General features: G+C 31.4%; 2 protein-coding genes across 2 annotated transcripts in view; both read left to right on the top strand.

The window, feature by feature from the left end:
• Positions 1-24,400, top strand: part of LOC143917399 (uncharacterized) — a 557,584-nt gene that overhangs the window by 412,512 nt on the left and 120,672 nt on the right. The window lies entirely within an intron of this gene.
• Positions 1-24,400, top strand: part of Tomosyn (syntaxin-binding protein tomosyn) — a 325,351-nt gene that overhangs the window by 250,019 nt on the left and 50,932 nt on the right. The window contains exons 3-4 of the mRNA XM_077438881.1: positions 5,703-5,894; positions 18,578-18,712. Of these exons, the coding sequence (XP_077295007.1) occupies positions 5,703-5,894; positions 18,578-18,712 (327 nt within the window). The remainder of the gene's footprint in view (positions 1-5,702; positions 5,895-18,577; positions 18,713-24,400) is intronic.

Here is a 24,400-nt window from a genome sequence, read left to right as displayed (position 1 = left end):
TTTAGTAAAATGTGCCTGAAATGCGCAAATTATAATGAACTTGTTGACACAGCAGTTTTTTGACGCTTAACATGTTGTATAATAATCTTATTGTGAAAAAAACTTATTATAAAAATTTTAACTTGTTCAATGTTGTTAATCTGTATCATACTATAAAAAAAAAATCTCGTTTAACCTTTAGAATTTGATTTTTTGTGATCAAAAAATGCATATTATTAAATATAACCCCCTTATCTATAAATATTTTAATTTTATATCCACTTCCATTAAATATCACTTGAAATAAAATATATTTAAATTTTGTTTATTTGTTCCACGTCCAATTCTGAACCGTTCAAACGATTTGAACCAAATTTTGCATAGTCGCCTTTTAATACCTTGCTGGTTACGTGACATTTGGAAGCCCCACTCCTATCTCTGGGTTTCATCCCTTGACATATGAGACAGTTGCCTAAAACTGGCGAAATATCAAATATGTCATATAAGGACCGGACGAAAGCTCATTAAATGCGATAAATCACATACGAGCGAAGCTTGCCACTCAATAGATTAATTGATAATGCTAGTTCGTGGTACTGGAGGATGATATCGGGTTCAAAAATGATTTATGGATAGTTGATAAATATCGCGGCTAGTGTTCCTTCTTGAGAATTTCTCGAATAAAATGCCAAATTGTGAATTTTCATTTCTTGAGTAATTTTATCATTTCTCGAGAAATTTTATACAACATTTTTTATTATACAAAAATATTTTCAAAAAGTTTACAACCACTGTCTTTTATAAAGCGGAATTTGAAAGGGCGGGATTATACCTAATGTGCATACTTCTTAGAAGATTTTAATAAGTGATCTGTGAATGATGAAAAATTGTTAACAAATTTCTAACTTTCCAACGTGTCTTATCTTATGTTCTTTTCCTATCTTATTTCGACTACTTTCTGAATTGATCTTTATCTAATTTTGACCTGGACATTGCAAATGCGTCAATCTTTAGAAATACGCAAACAATATCTTCTAACTACCCTCAATTATCCTCTGAATGCATTTACCGTCATTTTTCTATATTACTATTGATTTCTATTACTCTACTCGACTGTTGGTGTCATGTTTGCTTTGGTGATTATAGAAACCTCTCCGATAAGAAGAAATAAGGCGTGGGAATCGGCAGAATGCAATACAAAATTACACTCCAATAATGTCGAATAAACGATACTTTACTGTGTTATATACATACATCTTTTCATTTATCAAAATTTCTTGAGAATTCTCGAGAAATTAAATTGAGAGTTCTTATTTTTTGAGAAATGAAAATCATAGATAAATCAGAATCACTAATCGTGGCGACGACACGTACTAACAAAGAATGAATATTAGTTAACGAAATATATGTATGTATGTTTCGAATCGCATGTCATATTAGTGTGAAGTATAGTTATAACTAGCCACTTGAAGCATCCAATATAACTTATAGTATTCAATGCAAGATACGTTTGAGACTATTCTAAGAGAAGTATTCACCCGCTCTTTCCAAGACTGGCTACAGCATCTGAAAGCAATTCCTCCACACTATGTATGTACATATGTATTTACATATTATATGTATGTACTTTGAATAATTTCATACACGAGTCGGCGAACAACTTGACGACCATACCGCAACCAGTCCACATACAAAACTTTCGTCTCCTCCACACTCAACAACCCCGATAACACTTCAACTGCAGACGTCGCCGACTAAAACTTAACATCGTCATTATTATAACAGTGAAAAGGTTACGAGCTACAATACACACACGTCCAATTTGACCGCTGATTTATTCAACGGCGTCTGTCAGCGTTCCAGATTATTTGACGCGAAAAGCCGAGCCGCACCTGTAAATAATGCCCCTTTGCTGAAGTTTCGTCTATCGGGTGGGTTTCGGGAGAACTTCGTCATACCGTTTTGTTGTTGATGATATAAACTCGAGATCGACCCGACGAACAAAGGATACTTTGTCCCTTCGAGCGTGAAATGCGCAACTTTTGAATATCTCGTCTGATACTCGGCCGGATACCCGGAGGGCCCTCTCGTCCCGAAAAATAATACGCCGTTCGAGGCTGGAGATCTTCGAATTTAATTTTGTGAAATATCTGCCGCTGTCGTTGGGAGTGGTCTGCAGAAGGTTCATTTCGATAGTGTGGGTACGTGCATACTGGAGCGAGACGACGCGATGTGATAAGTATATTTAAAAGCGACGATAGTGCAATTTTCAGTTCCAAAAACACTATTTCTGTTTGACTTAATTCACAATTTTTTATCACTTATTTTAATTCGATATGTCCAGAATCTCGGAAAAGCAGAATAAACGTATTACAGGCCACAATTTTAAATATTGATAAATTCAAAACATTATATTTAATGTTTTTCAAGATATTTCTCGAAATGAAGATAAGTGGGCTAAGCTTAATAAGCGTCAATTTCAAATATAATGTCTCATATAACATAGTACGGGAGTTTCTAGCAAAATTGACGATTTTGAATTCTCGTTAACACTATACTATTTTATTATTATTAAAAATTTCGTATGTGTATGTAGTCTCAAAACTATGTTTAAATTTTGTCTTATAGTATCTTATATTCAATTATTTCAAATAAAATTTAGAACATAGTGACTTTACAGGTTGCCCTAAAGCGCCACTATTGCCAGAAACATGTAAACAATATTCAATAAAAAAAAAATAGTAACAAAATATATGTACATACATATATATATTTTTAATGAATTAAAGACAAATCTTTAAATAATAAATTCTTAAACTTGAACTTTGAATAAATAATTCCCATTATTTGTTTAAATTGGGACTCAATTTTGATTTCAAGATAGTTTTTGCTTTAAATTTTGTTTGCAAAATTTCTCATTTGAATATTTCAAACCAGTGTAAAAAAATCATATTAAGTACATATTTTCAATATATTCAATGTCTAAAAAAAGATTCTGACTCTACTTCAATAATGCTTTCTTAAATAGCATTATAATTATAATTTGTGTAAACAAATTATTAATATTTTGACTTTTTTAAAGATGAAAACAATTAATATTAGTCATAGCCAAATTTTATCAGGAATTGGAATCGGATCTTTAATATATGTATATTTAATGCCTACGTACGTATTTGTAATATTTTTCTTTTCTTAAATATCATGTAATTCAATCCTTACTTTCATCGTTTTAATAATTTTGCATTTTTACCTAATACTTAAGTGTCCTTAAATCTTTGAATATTTGTTTAAATGATAAATATCACATTTTAAATACCAAATGCTTACAATCTACTAAAAATAAAATAAGTCAACACTACCCGTTGAATATACCCGTTTTGCGAAAGCTCGCAAAAGTATGCAAATTTTTATTTTGCGAATTTCAGCACGGAAATTCTCAAAGAGCCCAAAGCTCACGAAATCCCAAAGTCAAACCCCTGCAACCGAAGGGTTAAAACATCACCAAACTTATACTGAAACCAATCGATACCGTATCAAAGTCAACCTTACGCGGCATTATTAATTTTCGCAGAACGGTTGCGGCTGTGCGGTTTCAGTGTCGCTTTAATACAGAGCTGGCGGATATTGAGAGGGGTGGATGGTATTTAAACCCACCCCCATATAACAGGTCTATGTCCTGTTGAATATTCTCTTTGTTGTCGCATTCGAACCGCGTTGTGTTGTATTACCGAGCCAGCCTCCTGATCTCGTTATTGCGGCCGCGCACAATTAGGCTCTCCCCTTTGTGTAATACTTGATGAGCAATATGAAAATGGGGTTGTGGAGACGACACCCACCCTCTTTTGACCCTTAGGAGGTCCGGTGACACGAGACAGTCCCTTTTATTCCCCTTCTAGGTCACAAAGTCGTCCCTCGTTTTTAATCCTGCGTGTGGCTTTGTGCGCATTGTTCAATACCCGTGTACAATAGTTCGCCTTACTGAGATCATATTCCTACAGTTTTTTTTTTTATATAAGATGCTTCAACTGCTATTATATAATATATAGAAGTTTTTTTTAATAAAATGCATATTTTATGTGTCTCGAAGATTCATTTAGGTATATAAATTATACGTGAGACACAATGTCCTTCATATCTTCTGAATTCGCGCCAATGCAATTATTGAACTGTTCTTGGCCTAAATTGAATGAATTAGCTATACATAGTTTCGATATCTCATACAAGTCATCAAACAATTGAAATCCAATGATCGTATCATTCCCGGAAAAGACATCGCGGTCAATAAATCTCAAGAACATGCGATTCCACTCATTTGAATTATTTTATTTACAGTTATTTGAAAAGTGAAGGGCATACTTGGGTATATATAATTCAAAAATACTTAATAAAAAGACAATATTCGAGCTGCCATAAATGCCATTGATCCATTTTTATTGTGAAATATGTAGGTTGATTGCCTATAACTAAAGCCATATTATCGTTATAATGTTCAGCGTATAATTTCCATAAATCAAACTTTCAAGTATCATAAAGATTTCCAAACACTCATAAAATGTGTGTTTTATTCAAGGAAATTGTAGCGACTGTCTTTATTTGAGTGTTTTTTTAGATTTACTATTTATATATTCCGAAATCTTAGACAATATAATTAATTATGATGAACTAAAAGGCCTTGTTGTAATTCAATAAAAAATATATTCAAATTCCTAACATAGTCTCATACATAATGATTTATTGTACGTGTGACATTATCTAGAAAATTGACTTGTCGCTTATTCAGAATACAATATGTATGTTCTGAGACGGGCAGCGCAAATTCCCTTCAAATTCCGAATAATATCTTACTTGGTTCTGAAGTCTACATATATTCGTATATATGTATATATTAGCACATACGTCTTATTCCGAGAATCTGAAATTACATCTTGATAGTTTGCCTTTCAAATGTTCAAGTAATATAATATTTGAACACTCAAAATTGTGATATTGCGAATATAAATTGCGTGTAATGGAATTTATGTGTAATGCATTGCTTATTTGAGTCAATATTTTAATAAATACATTATATAACTCAACCATTGTTGATTTTTCTAGAGAATTTTTTTAAAATGACATAATTTTTAAATAGAATTTATAGAATAAAGGCTTGGATATATTTATGTATGATTGTATACATACAATACGCTTATAGCTTTGTGAATATATGAGGTTATTTCAATTTATTTAATAGTCGTCGAAATGAGTTTATTGTACTTATACAACCCAGAACTCGATACTTAAGTCAGTATTCTGTACAAATACTATGCAGTAATAACCGAGCGTATAATATTTCAAGTTTTATTACTTTAACGACGAAAATTTAAACCTTTGAAATGAAAAGTTTGCGGATCAAGTTACGCTTTTAATTTTTCATTGTTTCCTTTCTCGGTTGTAATAAATATTTTGTTAATTTCGAAACTTTCCTTTTCTGCGAGTCGCGAAACGTTGAACGAAGGCTTTCCTCACAGCGTAATTTACTTTACGGTGATTCTTGACAATTTTCATCTGCCGTTTATTTACATGTATATTTACCGTTTCTTGTGAAAGCGGAATAAGGCAAGTTTTCATTGTTTTCGTCTGACACGATTGTAATATTCCGAATTTTCGAACAGTCTTAGAGCTGGCGAATGGTTACATTTGATTGAAAAATATGTATTTTCCTTGACAAATTCATTGTAATACAGTTTGGGAAGGCCTGGCGTAGACGCACACGTACGTCACGAAGCAGCACCAGGTGGAGAAGCCGTGACCCACGTGCAATTCCTGGTCAACGAAGGTGCACTGGTCACGGCCACAGCTGACGATTGCCTGCACTTATGGAACTTCAGGCAAAAGTCACCTCAGATCGTCCACACGCTCAAATTCCAGAGAGAAAAGTAAGTAAACATATTTTATATTTAAAAAAGTTTAATGACCCAAATATTTTTTTATGTACACCATTCAAATATGTCTTTTATATAACCTCCTCTGAATCATTTGAGTATATATTGTACATATGTATGTACACTTATTTATAATTATAATAACAATAACAATGAAATGACCAGTGTGACCTGATAGGTTGCCCCAAAGTGTCACACCAGTTTTACATAACAAAAGAAAGAAAATAACAAAATAAAAACAATAAAAATTTCAATCATCCATTCATTCAAATAGTCTCGTGTCGAGTCTCAATAAACTAACCTGCTCATCAACATGACAATTGAACAGGTCCAAATGCCCATCAATCACATTAAGGAACCGGATAGCCTTTACAAGAGACGAGTTATTGAAAGCAGACGTTTTCGCAGGAATAGGTTGGAAAAGAAAATGATGACGCAAAGTTCTATCGCATTCAGGCGCCGAAAATTTATCAATTCTTCCCTTTAATACTCCAAAGAAATATTTGGAAATGGCAATAATTCTTCTCGAAGATAGTGAGTATACCTTGTAAAAAGGCAGTGGGAAATATAGGGGTAATATTTATATTTCTTCATATGAAAGCATCTAAGAAATTTTTTACTGTACCAAAGCATGGTACAGTACAGTAAGCCGGAACGAAAACTGCTTATATTTTAGATAATTCATGTATTATTTTGGGGTTGTGTGTGCTTAAAATAAAGATGGATACCCAAGGAACCTTAAACCTTTTTTTTTTAATAATTACGGGAATATGATAAAAATAATGATACAAATGGTCATTGTGAGCTTGGCGCTTTGTACATGTGAGTTTATATTCATTATATTTGAAGTCCAATTTTCAGTTCCAAAAACAATATTTCAATTTGACTTAATTGACAAATTCTTATTACAATTTGTTTTAATTCGATATGTCCAGAATCTCGGAAACCTATTACAGGCCACTAAAACATTACTTTTAATCTTTTCCGAAATATTTCTCGAAATGAAAAAAAGTGAACTTACGCCAATTTCAAAATATGAAGACCCGTATGTATGTAAAATACGAGTATGAATGTACATATATACAATATAGTACGGGAGTTTCTGGCAAAATCGACGATTTTTAATTCTCATTAATCATTCTAAATTGATCATTATCGAACCATTTATGCTACAATGGGTGACTAATAAGCGTTTATTTATTTTTTCAGTAACAAAATTGAAACTATTAAAAAAAGAAGATATACGAAAAACCCACTGTTACTAAATTTTCATCGAGATAAATGGATTTATTGAAATCTAAAGACATTATCTAAAATATATGATTTTTTTTATTTAATGTAGGTCCATTGTGGGAAATTCATAATTTACATTTTTCACTCCGGCCTAATAGTGCTGTAAATCAGCGAACTTTCAAGAATATTAGGAAACACTTTTCTGAAACCAATTGTTAAACGTCATCACTAAGAAATTTCAGTCAGCAATTTATAATGGAAATTTTTTTTAAATGCTATACTCTTTATATAGCCCTAAAGACTATTGAGTTAATGATAAGTTTAAAACCGATTGATACCCCATCGAGCATCAACCGTGAAAAAATCACGATTATTTATATTATATATTAATGGTATAATATTCAAAAGTATATAACCTATAACTTTTAGTTTGTTCGTGTATTTATTAGGTGTACTGGAATATATCACGTCCTTTAGAGCGCCATGATCATAAGTCCACCTGACCGCATTGTTCGAAGTCACGTTTAAATATTGGATTAAATCTGAATATCAAATGATAATCTTTCATAATTCACTCCAGTTTACTGTCTTTCAACTGTACATTAATTACTAGAATTTAATACGTTGTAATTTCAACGCGATATAATAATTTATTGCTTCATTATTGAGAAAAAAAAAACGTTTTTTGTACAATACAGAATTTATTGAGATAGTTTTATTCTTAACCTTTACGTGTTCACGCATCAAAACTCATCAACTTGATATATTTAACTCAACATATACAAGTTACTATTCGAATTTTTGATGATTTCGCAACTTAGCGAGGCCCGTGGATGGATTTAGTCGGTCCCACAACGACCGGTGAACCCTTTTGGCCCTTTGTAATACTCCATAATTTACGGTTAAATGCCTAAATTGACTTCCATGCCGACGCAACCAAGTATTTTGCATTTATATGTATATATGTACATACGTATTGTACATTATATCTATGTATTGTATATTTATATTTACATATACATAATACGGAAACCTAACTGGTGGAGGTCTGCTGCGTAAATAGTATCGATTTTGTTTAAATAATGAATTGTGGGATTATATCCTATCGCGAATTTGTGAAAGCTTGCAATTTATCTATATTATATGGTGGTTGAGATTTTGTTTGAGTTATTAAAATAGGTTTATATCGTTTGACAGGTGGGATAAAAATTGATTATAATCTGTCAAATAATACTAATGTAATGATATTTCACAACAAAATACCGTTCCATATATGTATACGTATAATTACATTTGAAAGAATGCTTTTGATACTTTTACGTATACGACAATCTTATCTGCGTCATAAAAAATGTTACTACTCAATAAATTTTCCGTAATAAATCGGGGCAGTTCCGGAAAAAGCTGGGTGTTTAAAGCTAATATTAGCACACTTAATGGAAAAAAGCGAAGAATAGTATGGCGTTCTTAATAGAAAATGAAACAACGTTTTACGGTCTTGACCAGTATTAGTCTTTCTGAAAGTTAGTACTTTTTGTAGAGGAAATTCCAATTAAAAAACATTAGTTGAGTCGTTAGTTACGCCATTGTTAATTATTTTATTTGGCGTTTGTGTTTCTTTTTTTTCTATTAAGTCATCATAATATTGCTGGTTTTCTTGTGGGTAAGCATTAAATATATTACTTACATAAAAACACGCGAAAGAAGCAAATTGAAATGTACCTACATATATCTACATACATATTGAAATAAAATTATACATAATAAATTTTCATTTAGTTTGTAAAAATACTCTTCACTTCGCAGAATAATTGTTTTTAGTACTTATTAGTATCTTATGCCAAATATCTATCGTAGAAAATTTATTTGAATGAATATTCTCTTGGATGAACTACGAGTATAAGTATAAAAAGTTTAAAAAATACTTATCTCTAGCAGAGCGCAAATTTTTGTTTTTTAATAATTCTAATAGTCGTATTGTTTAGGGATTTAGTGTTATATAAAAATATTGTTTCTGCTTATTTTTAATCTTTAAAATAAAGACTATAAGTAACAAACAATGGAGTTCGGCACAATGAGAATCATTCTAATGTACATACATGATCATGATCTTAGCTCATTTATTTGAAGTATGTACATATAAGCCGTTATATTTGAAAGTCCAATTATCAGTTCCAAAAACACGATTTCTGTTTGTCTTAATTCACAAATTGTTATCACTTATTTTTATTCAACATTTCCAGATTCTTGGAAAAGCAGAATAAACGTATTACAGGCCACGAGTATTTTTAAATATTGTTAAACGCAAAACATTATATTTAATGTTTTGCGAGATATTTCTCGAAATAAGAAAAGTGGACTTATGCCACATTAATTATAACGGCTCAAATATTAATCACATTTCACAAATACATGTATGTTTCTTTTTTACATTTTTACACATATGTATGTATACCTTACAAAACCTCTGTCTATCATTGGTCATAAAACCTATGTAATATCTGAAAAATGACCGAATATATAATATTTTAATGCCACTTTTTTTTGCTATTTTATTTCTTCAGAATTTCTATACAATAATCTCAAAATAGTAATCAGTCCAAAAGAGTGAAATGGTTGAGACTGTAATTTGAAAAAGATAGCATGCTTTAATAATAGTATATGTTGCAGACAGACACAGAACATTACATATAGAACATACAGAACACTGAGAAAGAGACGACACAAATGGAATTTGTTTGTTTAATATTTAAAAAGGTTTTAACAGTTTATATCCGTTTTATTACGAACCCGGGCAAAGCCGGGTATGTTTGAAAGTTTATCATATACATATAGCTATACATATATGTATAATTTCGACTTATTAATTCTAACCGTCCCGTGCAATGTTGAGCGACGCAAAGTTTTCTATTCCGGCGGAATATTTAATATCGACATAAAACGAAAACTTATAAGTTTTCCGGAAAAGATTAGAAGCGTTGGACGGCCAACTGCCGGAAAACTTTTCCCTCTGGAGAAAACTTTATAGTTTTGCGGGGAAAACTGGACCCGGACCGCTATAACCGCTCGAGAGCAGTGCAACTTGCAGTGCGATAGGGATGCATTATTTCAAACTAGCATATAAACCCTAACGGAACAATTTCATACACAACCTGTATATAATATATTTCCCCCGTAACAAAATTTAACTATGTATTTTATGATTAAAATTAATGTATTCTTCATTTTTTCATATGACAAATTCAATTTGGCATGGAATTGCGTCTATTCGCTATAAATATGAAACTATTTTTCGCATTGTATAAATTGACAATGATTCTTTGTACCAACTACATATAATTAGTTATCATGTTGACTTTAATTCAGTTCGCAATATTGTGTCAAAGTTATGCTCAAAATATATTGATGCATATTTATTTATATTTTAATTTATACCAGGTAGTCCTAACCTAACCTAACTCTAAACCTAATGCTCCTACCTTGCCATAAACATTGTATATTGATACAAGTATTATTAGTATTAAACAAAGTAAATTGGTACATATAAATTAACATCCACAGAGACTTCTATGATCAAATTTGTAAATTTGCAGCATTTTTTAAACAATTGAGCCAATTTGAGATTGCTGAAAACTCGAAATTTGCGGGAAATTGGGCAAGGTTTCCAATTTTTTGAAACCGTTTCAATGAAAATCAGATAAATTGGCAAACTCTGATAGTCAACAAATCTGAGGTCTGGCCAGCAGACTGCAACATACTGGTTGTATGTATGTGTTGTATGTACATATATTCTGCCATATGTATGTATATTGAGTCAAATGTATTAAAAAAATGTACAAACTTTCGTAAAGGTCACATAAATGCCTTTTAAATGAAACTACAGATTGTTAGTTAATCTCAATGATGTTAAAAATATCAACTATTTATTTATTTATTTATTCAAATAGCAAAACTGCTAATACATATAATACAAAATAACAACAAAAAAGTATAAATCATCTTCCACAAAGGTATCCATTAACACCCTTCAAGAAAGCAGCAATGTTATTAGAACTTCTAATGCCTTCAGGAAGGGCATTATAAATTTGAACACCTCTGTGAAAAACACCTCCTGCAGTTTTAGCTTTCTTAACTCTACCTATAATTAATTTATTCGTATTTCTCGTTTTATAATTATGTATATCTCTATTCCTAACTATATGATTATTAAAATATTTGGGTAATAGATTCTTGTCTAGCTTATATATAAACTTTAAAGTGCATACTTTAAGGCTATTTCTAATGTCCAACCATTTCAATTCATCTAACATACTTCTTACATTCTTACGTTTCCTCACATTCAAAATTGCACGCATTCCTCTATTCTGCACTTTCTGCAGTTTATTAATACACAAACCACTAAATAGATTGAGAACTATGGTATTTTAATTTCTCGGTTTTAAATTTTGCGGTTCTTCAAGTCGTTTTTTATCATACATAACGAATGCGAAAGCGTCACAGATATCTATGCCTTTTGATGGATATTTTCCCGAGGAAAAACGGGTATAAATCAAGGTGTACGGTCGCTAGGGGCGGGCCATTTATCAGGGTGGGTTTCCGTGTTGGTTCTTCGCGTCCATCCTTTCAGGTGGGGTTTCGTGTGCATACCTTCAAATAAATTCAAGCTTATCTCATCCTCTGCAATTGCATGCTTCGCCGACTTGCATACGTATCGTCCTGATACCATCTGTTAGCCGTTGCACCTCCAACTGCATTCGAGACGTGCAAGTTTCCATCTGGACTCTCTCGTATGTAATACACAGAACTCGCAGTACGAGTTGAAATCAATCTGGATTTGAAAGCGCATTACTCTGACCCGAATCGATATCATTCGCAAGTGGGTAGTTTGAGATGGCGAACTTGGTTTTGTAATTAATTGGCGAAAGTCATAAAGTTCGAATTGTATGTACAATGAGCTGTGTTTTACGATTCGTGACGTCTGCACTATTTTAACTGCAGTTTTAATCGCTCGAATGGTAGTTGCTCGGTTGCGTGTTACGTTCGTGTAAAATTTACATTTGCTTTTTGTTCTAATTTGATTAATTATTTTTTTCATACATTTCCACTTCAATTTTCGTGTTTTTTTTTCCATTGGCACTATTAAGTTGATGCTTTTTATGTAGATTATTTAATCGGTAATATTACGTTTTTCATACTTTGTACCCGCATATGAAATATGTACATATACATAAGAACATGTAATGTAATCATAATAAGCCATCATAAATAATTTTTTTCAAAGTTATAGAATTTAGTAATCATAAGCTACGACAATAACAATACATGTAGTGATGTTTACTCATATTATATTTTATGAATTTGCATTATTTTTAATATAAAATTGGATATGTTGAAAAGTTGTATTGCAAAAACTTTATGTGTCATCATTATCATTAGCCCTGTTTATTGTGTAGATGTGTCATCAATGACACACTTGCCTGTCACTTTTGCCACGCTTTTTAGTTTAAAATCATTAGTTATTTTTTAGATTTAACTTTAAAAATATACAAGACTCCCCTCAAATAACTGCTTTTCATATTTTTGACATGATTTTAATATAAAATATAATAAAATAGCTCACTTTAAAAATTGAAATATTGTACCATAGGGGTAGTTGATTACTTTGAGGAATGTTCACTTGCAGTATTCCTCGTTTTCATTTATATATTTTATATTTTATTAAAAACACTATAATGATTATATGTAATTATACCATTTAAAAATTGTCTATTATTATAGTTTTCCAAAAGGTACAATTTTATATTTAAAGTCTTAGTCTGATATTTTTCTTTTATATATTCAGAATAAGCCTTTTATAATATAATATAATAAATTTGAATAATATATATTATAATGATATTATTTATAATTAAATATGTACCTAAATTTTTTGCAGAAGAATTGTCTGATCATTAAATATAATAGTCATTCTAAATATATTTTTAAAGGCCAAGCAGAGTGAAAAGTCCATATTTCGTAACTATGTAAAATATATTATACATATATATTACTAGTGGTTTTACCCGGCTTCGCTCGGTATTTGTAATATAAACCGCGTAAACATGGCTTATCTAATAATAAACATTTGATTAAATTTATTTGAATATTTTTATTTTATTTAAATTTATTTGAATATTTTGAATATTTGAATATAAAGACACTTTCGAAATTATATATTAGATGTATATTAAATAAACTGACAATCGTATCAACAAATTAACGAAATATAAGCAAACATTCTAATATAGGCATTAAAAAATAATAAACATTATAATATAGGCATTAAACATTGTAATATAATATATCTTTCATTATAAAAAATAATCATATTTGAAGAGATTGTGAAAATCGGTCGCACAAATCAACACTGATAAGGATGGCTTGAGCGTAAATACAACTATGTCACTTAAAAAAACACCTTTCGATAACAAAAATACCATACAATTGAACCACACACATTCGTACATACATACATATTCGAAACTAAAATCCTACATGAACGAGAAGTGCTTTGTTTTTGCGAAACACGCGGCATCCGCTACGCGAAATAGTTCCACTATGGGGTAATATTCCATAAGGATAGCGTGACTGTCATATGTATGTACATATGTGTGTATATACGAACGGATACGTACGTAAGATGGCTCCTCACCCCAAAACCACCCCGTTGAAAATACCCCTCGTCTACTACCCTACGGGCACGTGACGTGGTGAGGATCCAAGCAAATTCTCAGCCTTCATGCAATTACGATAACTTGCATAGCGACGGCAACTGATACGTATGCACCGAACCCACCCCCTGGCACAACCCTGGTTAAACCGATTATTCTCGAATAAGGAGGGACTTGGGACACGTGTTTTGGTCAAATGGTATAGTGTTACCACTAACCGCAGCTGAAGTGTACCTATGTACATATATACATATTATATATAGGTGTTACAATTTTCCCATGTTTGTTTTCATTAATAAATTTATTGAGACTGTACTTGAAGCTTGTTGAGATATGATCTCTGTCGTCATTACTCATCATCGTTTAAAGGATTCAACTCATATATGAGCCGATATATTTTAAAGTGGTCCAATTTTCGGTTCCGAAAACGCTATTTCTGTTTGACTTAATTCATAAATTACTGTCACTTATTTTAATTATATGTACATTTCCATAATCTGGGAAACCAGTTTATATATATATATATATATATATATATATATATATATATATATATATATATATATATATATATATAGTTAAACGCAAAATATTATGGATGTGGCTATTTGTACATACAAATAGCCAATAATTCGTCAATAGCCACATCGAAATATTATATGTATTTAATGTTCTGCGAGATTTTATTTTGAAATGAAGAAAATTGGACTTATGTCACTTTCAATTATACCGTCTCATATATTTTATGAGACGTTGGGTTTTTTATTTTATTTATTTTAATTGATGAAACGTCTATGTATGTATGTATATATTTATAATAAAAAAACTGTGAATTGCCTACTAAGAAATTGTTCATTACAATTATCCTCCTTGAAAGTAAAAAAAAAAAATAATTTTCTCAGAATAAGTATATTAAAATTCAATATGCTGCTGGCATTTTATAGAGCTATGAAGTTAGAGCTTTTCCCGCCAAGTTTATAATAAAATTGATAAGTTGAAAATCGATTTTTCCCTACATTTTGTAATCGCAAAGGCAAAAGTTCGCTTTACATACTGATTAACAGATTATAACAAAGAGTCTGAGCATATTTTACGGATATATAGGTATGAAAAAAGGCTCTCAAAAATGATCCTTTTCCTAGAACAAAGATGTAAAAAACCGGATAATTAATAATTCAATTCAGACAAGAACTACAGTATGAACGAATTTCAATGAATTTTAGACAGGTATAAAATGTTGAACTCCTACCCCAATATTATTATGACTCTTATCCTAGTTCTATTAACCACTGATGAACATAAATATATATATATATATATATATATATATATATATATATATATATATATATATATATATATATATATATATATATATATATATATATACATATTTATATACATATGTAAATAACATAGACTCTTTTCCAATACATATAATTACTCGGTTTCGATTAAATCCCTCGACGAGATAAATTGCCTCACTATACATATCCATACATACTAATATCAAAAGGTTTCGAAATTAATTGTTTTACAGTTGACTTTATCGCTTTTCCCACCTACGCAAAAACAATATTATCTTTCGGAGAATTTCCAAGGTGTCTTCGGATCTTTGTGCAAAGTCACGCGACGTCTTCTTCAGGCCTGTATACTCACTTTGAGGTATTTTTATGGCAGTTCGAGCACGAATGCCCTTTAGCCGGATAAGCCTCGAAGGTGCTAATGTCAACCTTTTGGTATTCAGAGGTGGTGTGGAGCGTTGAAGCGCGTCGCTGTTTTCACACAAAACAGACCTAAAGTGTGTTTCGATGTAGAAAGTGCCACGAGGGATTCTTCTTTTCATATCTAATGGTATAAGGGTCATCGATTACTTGTGATTTCGTGACCTTTTATCATTTGTCACGTTCGGAAGCCGTGCTTCTAAATACGCCCACAACCTGACTTGACCGATTATTATTGCATTTGTCGCCCGGTTGGATATTTAATTGAATCCATTTAAGAAGACGTATGCTAGGAATTATGTGAGGATCGATAGAGGAACACTAGGGGTGAAAAATGTGTATTTTTTTTGTTCGCAGTAAATTTCATAAACTACGGTATATGTACATTCTATTGATAATTGACTTACCTCGATAAAATAAACAAATTTTCGTTATCAATCCACAAGAATAGTCGAAATATGATTTTTCTAAGTGTAATTTTATTTAATTCGCACATAAAGACAATTTAATATATTATCCCTATTAATTCAATTCAGATTCGTGTAAATACTAGTACGAGCTTATAGCTCGCAATTTTGCCGATTTAAAATTCAGCACACTTGTAATTAACCCTTTTAAACGAAAACAAAAAATAGTGTGCGCAGAAAACTATCCCAATAAACGTGTTTCAATAGAAAATACTCAATATAAAATAGTATTAACAGTGGGAAAAAATCCCAAATAAAAATACGTAATTTTGACTTTTGATTTGAACTGGACGACTACTTAGAGAGATTTGAAAGCTGAAAAGTACTACAAATGAAAGATAAAATACCCGACTATTGATTCCAATATTCATTTTGAACAGAAAATTGACAGATTTTGAGACATCGACCGAACAACAGATATAGAAAAATCGCGCGATTTAAAAAACACATATATCTCCGAATCTCAAGCCAATCAACATTTTTTATTACCAGATTTGTGTTCACTGGGCATAGATCTATAAGAAAAGTCATATCTCGTCTCTGAACCATTTTTCGTGTCGAACAGTCTTATAACACACCACAGCTTACTTGATTCAACAACATATAAGAGCTTAGTAAATAATTTTTTACTTTTATTACGAGCAAAATTAGTTTATATAATATTATTGAGTAAATTTTACCTTTTTACCATAAAATACTCAACAAATAATATGCTAAAGAACAATAAAAATCCTCAAAAGTGAGTATTTTATTTAAATTGCAAACAATTCATTTCTATTTTTTTTGGTCGAGTTGTATTTATTATATTACTATTATTATTACTTTATAAAGTATTTATTTTATTTTTGATGATGGAAGAAATCTTCAAAAAGGTGAAATTGTTTGTTTTTCATATATTTTTCATTTATGATAACCAAATTCAAGGATCCTCTTATGCTCATTTAATTTTCGTAGAACGTTCTACTTAAAAATAAGTAGGCTTATACATATATACGTAGGTTTAATAAATAACGGCAGATATTCTTATTTTTGATACAGAAAATAAGTAAAATTTTGCCGAGTCTTAATCCAAACGAATTCTATTATTATCGACGCGTGTTTGTACATACATACATATATAATATAATAAGAATTTCCACGAGCCTTCAATCAAACGAACGTCCACTCGTTACAGCCTTGCCGAGATGTCAAAAATAGAAATAGCCATTTATTCAAAAGAAACGTGCAGAAAATTTAATTTTTATATCACAAACAGGAACCGTTATTCATATCGAGAAATATAAATCTGAAATGGCAGTCAGTAATAAAATATTTAGGAGTTACGTTCGATAAAAGAATGAGATGGGCACCTCACATTGAGGAAGCGAAATGCAAGGCGATGCGGGGTATATCCTCAATATACCCAATATTTAATCGCCATAGTTCTTTATCAACTCAAAATAAAATTATATCGCGCGCTCATACTACCATTATTAATATATGCTTCACCTGTATGGAATAACGCCTCGAATACTAACCTTTCCAAGCTCCAAGTAATACAAAATAAATCCCTAAAAATAATGTATAATACACCCATGTATACTAACTTGAAAAAACTGCATGCCATGAATTATATTCCGTTTGTTACAGACATTACTACCAAACTAACCAGTAGATTCTATGACAGAATCACTAATAACCATACTAACACACTTGTGAAGAGTCTCGGTGATTACAAATAAATATCTATATCCTTCAGGTATAAACACAGATTACCTAAACACAATCTGCTTTAGGTCGTCGACTTTATAGAGTCTTTAATTAATATTATGTATTAGATGTATTATGAGCATTTATAAGAATTGTAAATAGGTTTTTGAGCTCTTTTTCCTATTATGCTGTACATTAACATTAGAATAATATAATACTATGATTACTAACCAAATTAAATTAAAATTGTAAAATAGAAAATTATCAGTAGATCAGTAGCTATTAAAATAGATATAAGAAATGTATTGAGAACATAATTTCGTAATAATAAAAAGCATTTAAAAATCAAATATCGAGGAATATTCGTCCGATCGAGTGCACACGGAAGTGTCTATATTCCAACGGAACATTTTCGATTCGAGAGCAAATAGGAGTGGTTCCGTGACGGGATTCCCAAATCGAGAATTCCAAAATCCACCCTTCCGGATCCGGAATCCGGATACGTTCCGGCCAACCGCACACACTCCCCCAATCAGACACTCGATTAACAATACATCCAGCTCGAAAATGTCCGACCGAATTGCGAATACCTCGATTTGCCCAATTTTTACCCCGGAGATCACATTCGTCCACCTTTGAGTATCCTTTGAGTGTCTACATATATATGTACGTGTTGAGGAGCGCTGAATTTCCAGTGAGACACTGACGTATGATGCTGGGGAGGTTTTCCCGTCGGGAGATATAGCCTCGGCTCGTTTGTCAACTTCCGTGTAATTTATTAGAGCCCGGCTCGTTTCCGGATGGTTTATCGAAATACCAAGTGTGTAATGCTGTGGTTTTTCTTTTCGTTTCAGAATCACGTGTTTGCATCTTCCTCTTCAGTCGAAATGGTTGCACGTGGGCACCGAACGTGGAAACGTGCACGTCGTCAACATTGAAACTTTTCTTCTCAGTGGATATATCATCAATTGGAACAAAGCAATAGAACCGTGAGTATATTTGTTTTTACATATAATATGTTCATATGTATCATCGTCATCATCTACAACTGGTTACAATTTAGTGTTTTTCGTTTCATACATTCGTTTTTAATTTTTTTCGACTATCAGAAACACACCAATCCAACTACAAACATTTTCTTTACTTCGTTCACTCACCTTACTTTGCCTTCTTTAAGAGGGCTAAATACCCGAAACGTTAATTTTGTTGTCGTTCCTTTCTTCGATATATATATTGAGTGAATGTATATATTAAGTGAATGTGACAATATATATATTGAGTGAATGCGACAGTTGGGCCTCGACCAGATAATATCTATTTTAAATCGACAAAATCGAGGTTTCGTATTCTCCAGTTTTCTCCAACGAAACTGGACCAATTTAAAAAAAAATTCAACATCGGTATGAGAAAGATATTTTCTATGTTTTTGTGGTCGTATTTTTTTAAAAATCAACCGTTAAATAAGCACTCTGAACTCTTTTCGTGTGTGTAAAAAAGAGGTGATTTTATTTATTTATTTTATTTATTTATTTATTTTATTTCATACCAGGAAGGCATTACAGGTAAACCCCAATGCGCCTTCCTGGCCAAATTACAAACAATACAGCATTTTTTATTATATACATAAGTCGCTAAATTACGAGACACTGACTTAAACTCGACAATTAACGAGACATCTATGAATTGTACATACATTTTTATTGTAATATTTACATTAATCATACTCAAATAGTGGTGACATAGTGGGTAGGAAGGATTTTTAGCCAATTTTTAATCGGGAATCGTTTCAACAATGAAATCAGAGAAAATTGGCAAACTCTGATAGGAAACGATCAACCAGGAGTCACAAATCCTGGTCTGACCAGCAGCATTACAGATATACTCAGAAAAATTCTTTTCAATCGAGGTCAGCTCAAGGGATCGAACTCGGCGCCTCTCAGTGTTAAGCAGAGGCTTAACGACCGAGCCACGCTGCTGGCTCGGTCGTTATTTTATAGATGTTTGGCGGCTCCTAACTCTTATAAAAATAACTAATCAAAAAAGTAAAACCACGGAAACATGCCAATGCTGGATATCCATAGCATATTAAAAAATAATTTCTCTAGTGCCATTATTGAGGAAGAGAGAAGTGTAATACGTTTGTATGGACAAGGCGCTGGTGTGCAGCCCTCTGAAGTCCTTTCATTAAAAAAAAATGGGTACCACTCGAACATTCTTTTGTCTATTTTTCGTCTCTCTTTTAGTCACTTAAATCTCTCCACGCATTGTAATACGTCTATTTGATTTTCAAACTGTTGTGGTACAAAATATACAAATGTATATCCAATTTTTAGTTCAGTTGTATAGACAAATAAATTAAATTTTAAAATATAAATTGAAATACATAGTAATTAATTTGAAGAATTTAAATGAACAATGAATCTTTCTGTTTACAATCAAAAGTATTTTAGATGTTATCTATAGGCGTAAAATATATTTTATTTCATAGTGCATGAACACTCGCATTTACAGATCGCTCCAATGCGAGTGCACTTATACAGATTCAATATAATCAATCAATATACATAAGCATTTTATACAATGCGAATTCATAGAAATATCTGCATCTATGGATAAATATTTTCAGCATTTTATAATCTAATTGCCGAACCTCAAGACGCTGAATAAATTGAGATTAGCAAGAGATATAGGCTGGAGATGTCAATTTCACACGGACCATTTCAATGAAAATTAGAAAAATTGGCAAACTCTGATAAGAAAGATCGACCTTGAGTCACGAATCAAGGTCTGGCCAGCAGCGGGACTTTAGTGGGACTCGCACCCGTGATCACTCTGCTCGAAAGCATAATATGCTAACCACTATTCTACGCCGCTGGTTATTTTAATATTTATATCATGTTATGCATGCACTGGTATCATTTTAGCGTATTAATTTTTAATTACGTTATGAATAATAATAATGCGACATTTATGTGTTCATTTGCAAAATCCTTTATTCGATTATGTTAACACGTCATTGCCCAAGCTGTCAATTTAATTCTAATGTGGTTGTTTGATATAATGAAACTCCAATAATTCAAAATTGAATTTTCTGTCGGAATGAATTTATGTTGTATGAATTTTAACCGCAACATGGCCGAGTATTTTCGCTGGAATATTGTACATGAAATAAAGCCAGGTATTCTAAAAGCTAGGTAGATAAACTGAGGAAAATTTGAGGAACGCAATGTATGAAATTTGCTGAAATAGGTAGAAGAGGATTTGAAAAGCCCTCACCATCAAATATGTAGCAGTTGATGATGGGAAGTAGATATTATTATTTTCTTTTTGTCATTCATATAAGTATTTTAAATGTACAAAATTATAAAACACATTTTTGTAACATGGTAAAAAATATCCGAGGCTTTTCGAATCAATTCAAATTTTCATACCATATAGTATGTAAGAAAAATCATTTTAAAAATGAAAATTATTTTTAAAATCGTTACTTTTATGTTTACCGAACAAAATTCATTAAAAACTGATTTTTCTGCTTTCATCTGCTAATCAAATTCATTTTTTTACTTCTCATTTACATATGTATGTATGTTCTGAAACCATATAAAAATAATATTCGCTTTGAACACATTGAAAAGCTCGTTACGTCGAATTTTTCCGAAAATCGGCGCATCACCGTTGGAAAAACGAGCGCTTTTCCAGCTATTCGAAGCTCGCATATGGTATTTCATAATTGTTAATATCCAAACTTTTTCCCGGGCGAGCATTTTCTACATATTTTCTTTTCCACCGGTAAACACACACATACACACACAAATTTCAAATATGCACTCAACGCTGGAAAAACATGGGCTAATAGCTTTTCGAATTTTAATTTTCCCGCTACGTGGGAAGTTTTTCCGCAAATTCGACCGTAAAATCTGTACAATACACACTCTGTATAATTCCGCAACTTCACATAGTATTTTGATTACCATGCAAAATACTCGAGTAAATTATCTGCAATTAATCTACAAACTATGTTTGTTCTATAATATATACCTATACTATCATATCATATTACACTACAGTAGGATCACTTCAAAAATTATTAATATACCTTTGCGGATTCAATTTGGTACGAATATGGGATTAATAATATTCACGTGAGCCTTTAGTACGTCTATATATATATATATGTAATAGGGTTCTGAAAATCCCGGCATTATCCTTTAAGATTGGAAGGGTAGCAAAACCCATTTTGCAATATTCCGAATACGAATAACCCACATTCTATTAAAAAAAAGTGTATACATTATGAATATAACATGAATTCTACGGTATATCTATATTATATAATACTTATATAGTGATATAAAAATACATAGAATATAAGTACATATGTTCCTTCTAATTCTCACCCCTATTCAAATACTAAAATATGACTGTAAATTACATTTGGAACCTTGGATCGAAGGACTCCTATACAAAAATGCTCAAGAAACACCATGTCTGTTGTGTAATTCGACAGTTTTCAATATAGGTATAATCGCCAAATTTTGGTAGGGTTTGATTTTTATTTTTTTTGATAAAGGGTTTGAATTTTTTCAACTTTCTTAAATAAAAGAAAATGTAATGGCCCAAGGGGCTGCCACACCCTAAGGAATGAAGTCCGGAAATGCCCGGCTTTGCCGAGAAACGCCGGCTAGTACTTATTATACATTATAAATAATATTGATTATATTATATTATACGTTGGAAATGCTACCTCTATTAAGGTCTTAATCCCTCTAATTCCCGGATGTGTTTCCCGCCCTTGCGCAGATTAACAACGAGAGACGGATGGGGTGGTATGAACCCCCTCCCTGGCGTACGAAGATTCAATTTGTAAGCCGACCATTCGACCGGAAATTCGCCGAGATATTACAATTAATAGAGATAGTTTAATGTAGTGTAAGAAAGCACTCGAAGGCAGGGTATGCATAAATTCGATCGAATTTATTATTTACCAATATCAAATATACCTAAACGAATTTAAGCTATTATTTTAATTAATTTATATGACTTTTCATAATATTATATATATATACAGTATTATTTACATATGTACATATATATCCGATAATTATAGCACAATAGTTTGGTCCGAGTAAGCAAGTGTTTCGTTTATTCGAAGCTCAGTGGAACAAAAAAATGTTTTTGATTAATAATTCGGAATGTAATTTGATATAATTTTTATTATGTGTATAACGTAGAAGTCAAAGAAGATTACAGATTAGTCTCGTGCTATATCGGTTCGGCTATAGCAATCATTGTAATATGTGCATTGCGACATTAATAATGAAGGCTAGTCAATTTTATATGGAATCAGCAATTTTGACTTTTGAATGATCTACATAAATTTTGAATTCACTACACCTACAAAAAATTGCTTGGTAAAACTTGTGTTTAGAAAGGACTATGATTTTTTTATTTTTAAATTATTTTTATTATTACTAAATTATGTTCATAATACATCTTATATCTATTTTAATAGCTACTGATCTACTGATCATTTTCTATTTTACAATTAATTTCATTTTCTTAGTAATCGTAGTATTATATTATTATAATATTTATGTACAGCATAATAGGAAAAATAACTCAAACACCTATTTAAAATTCTTATAAATGCTCATAATACATCTAATACATACATAATATTAATTAAAGACTCTCTAAAGTCGACGTTCTAAAGCAGATTGTGTTTATGTAATCTGTGTTTATACCTGAAGGGTGTAGACATTTTGTGGTGCTACTTTAGTATGCGGTCTACCTTCACATATCTACTTTAGTATGCGAAATACCTTCACGTTTTTCCTTTATTATGCGGTCTCACTGTCTCAGTTCTCGCTTGTGATACTGAGACTGAATAATACCGACCCTAACAACCTAATCTTAAATAAATGGGGCCAACCTTAACTAAACCTAACCTATCCTGACCCTTAAAAATAAGGTGTTGGCTGCTAAGTTCTCTTTTTTTTAAGTTTTATTTCATCAATATTTACACAAAAAAAAACATATCTTAGCAGCCAACACCTATGTATTTATTTAAGGGTCAGAATAGGTTAGGTTAAGTTAAGGTTGGCCCTAATCATTTAAGATTTGGTTAAGAAATATGTATCTGCTGACGATATTTTGATAGATATGCTTCGACAACATTATGGGGCGGCAGGAAAAAACAAAAATTGTAATAAACATTTCGTTGCTACGTTACAAATAAAAAATTAGCGGTTTGGGAGATAATTGAATTCAAAAACTTAAAAAAAAGAGGACACCTATAAGGGGAGGTACCATTTCCAGGCAACTTAAAAATTTGAAAAAAATTTACGTCGTGTCGATAAGAATTTCAGTAACCGATACTAAGTTTCAGTTCGATATTATTAACAGTGTTCAAAAAATCCCCAAAATACACAAACACACATACACATTTTTTCTAGATCATGAAAACGTGATCAGTAATCGATTCTGAGTTCGAATCAGTCAAAATCTTGAGTTCGAATTTTCGAATGATCACTAAACTTCATCTACATATTATTACTATGTACATACATATAATATATATGTAAAGTAAAAATAGTCGACTGCGATTCAAAGGTAGACCGCATACTAAAGTTGCACTCATTTTGTTGTAATCACCAAGACTCGAAAGGGCTTTTGTG

The sequence above is a fragment of the Arctopsyche grandis genome, chromosome 9, assembly GCF_051622035.1.
Source record: "Arctopsyche grandis isolate Sample6627 chromosome 9, ASM5162203v2, whole genome shotgun sequence".
Taxonomy (NCBI): Eukaryota; Metazoa; Arthropoda; class Insecta; order Trichoptera; family Hydropsychidae; genus Arctopsyche; species Arctopsyche grandis.
Note: the sequence above shows the minus strand (reverse complement) of the source record. Positions and strands in the feature narration are given on the sequence as shown.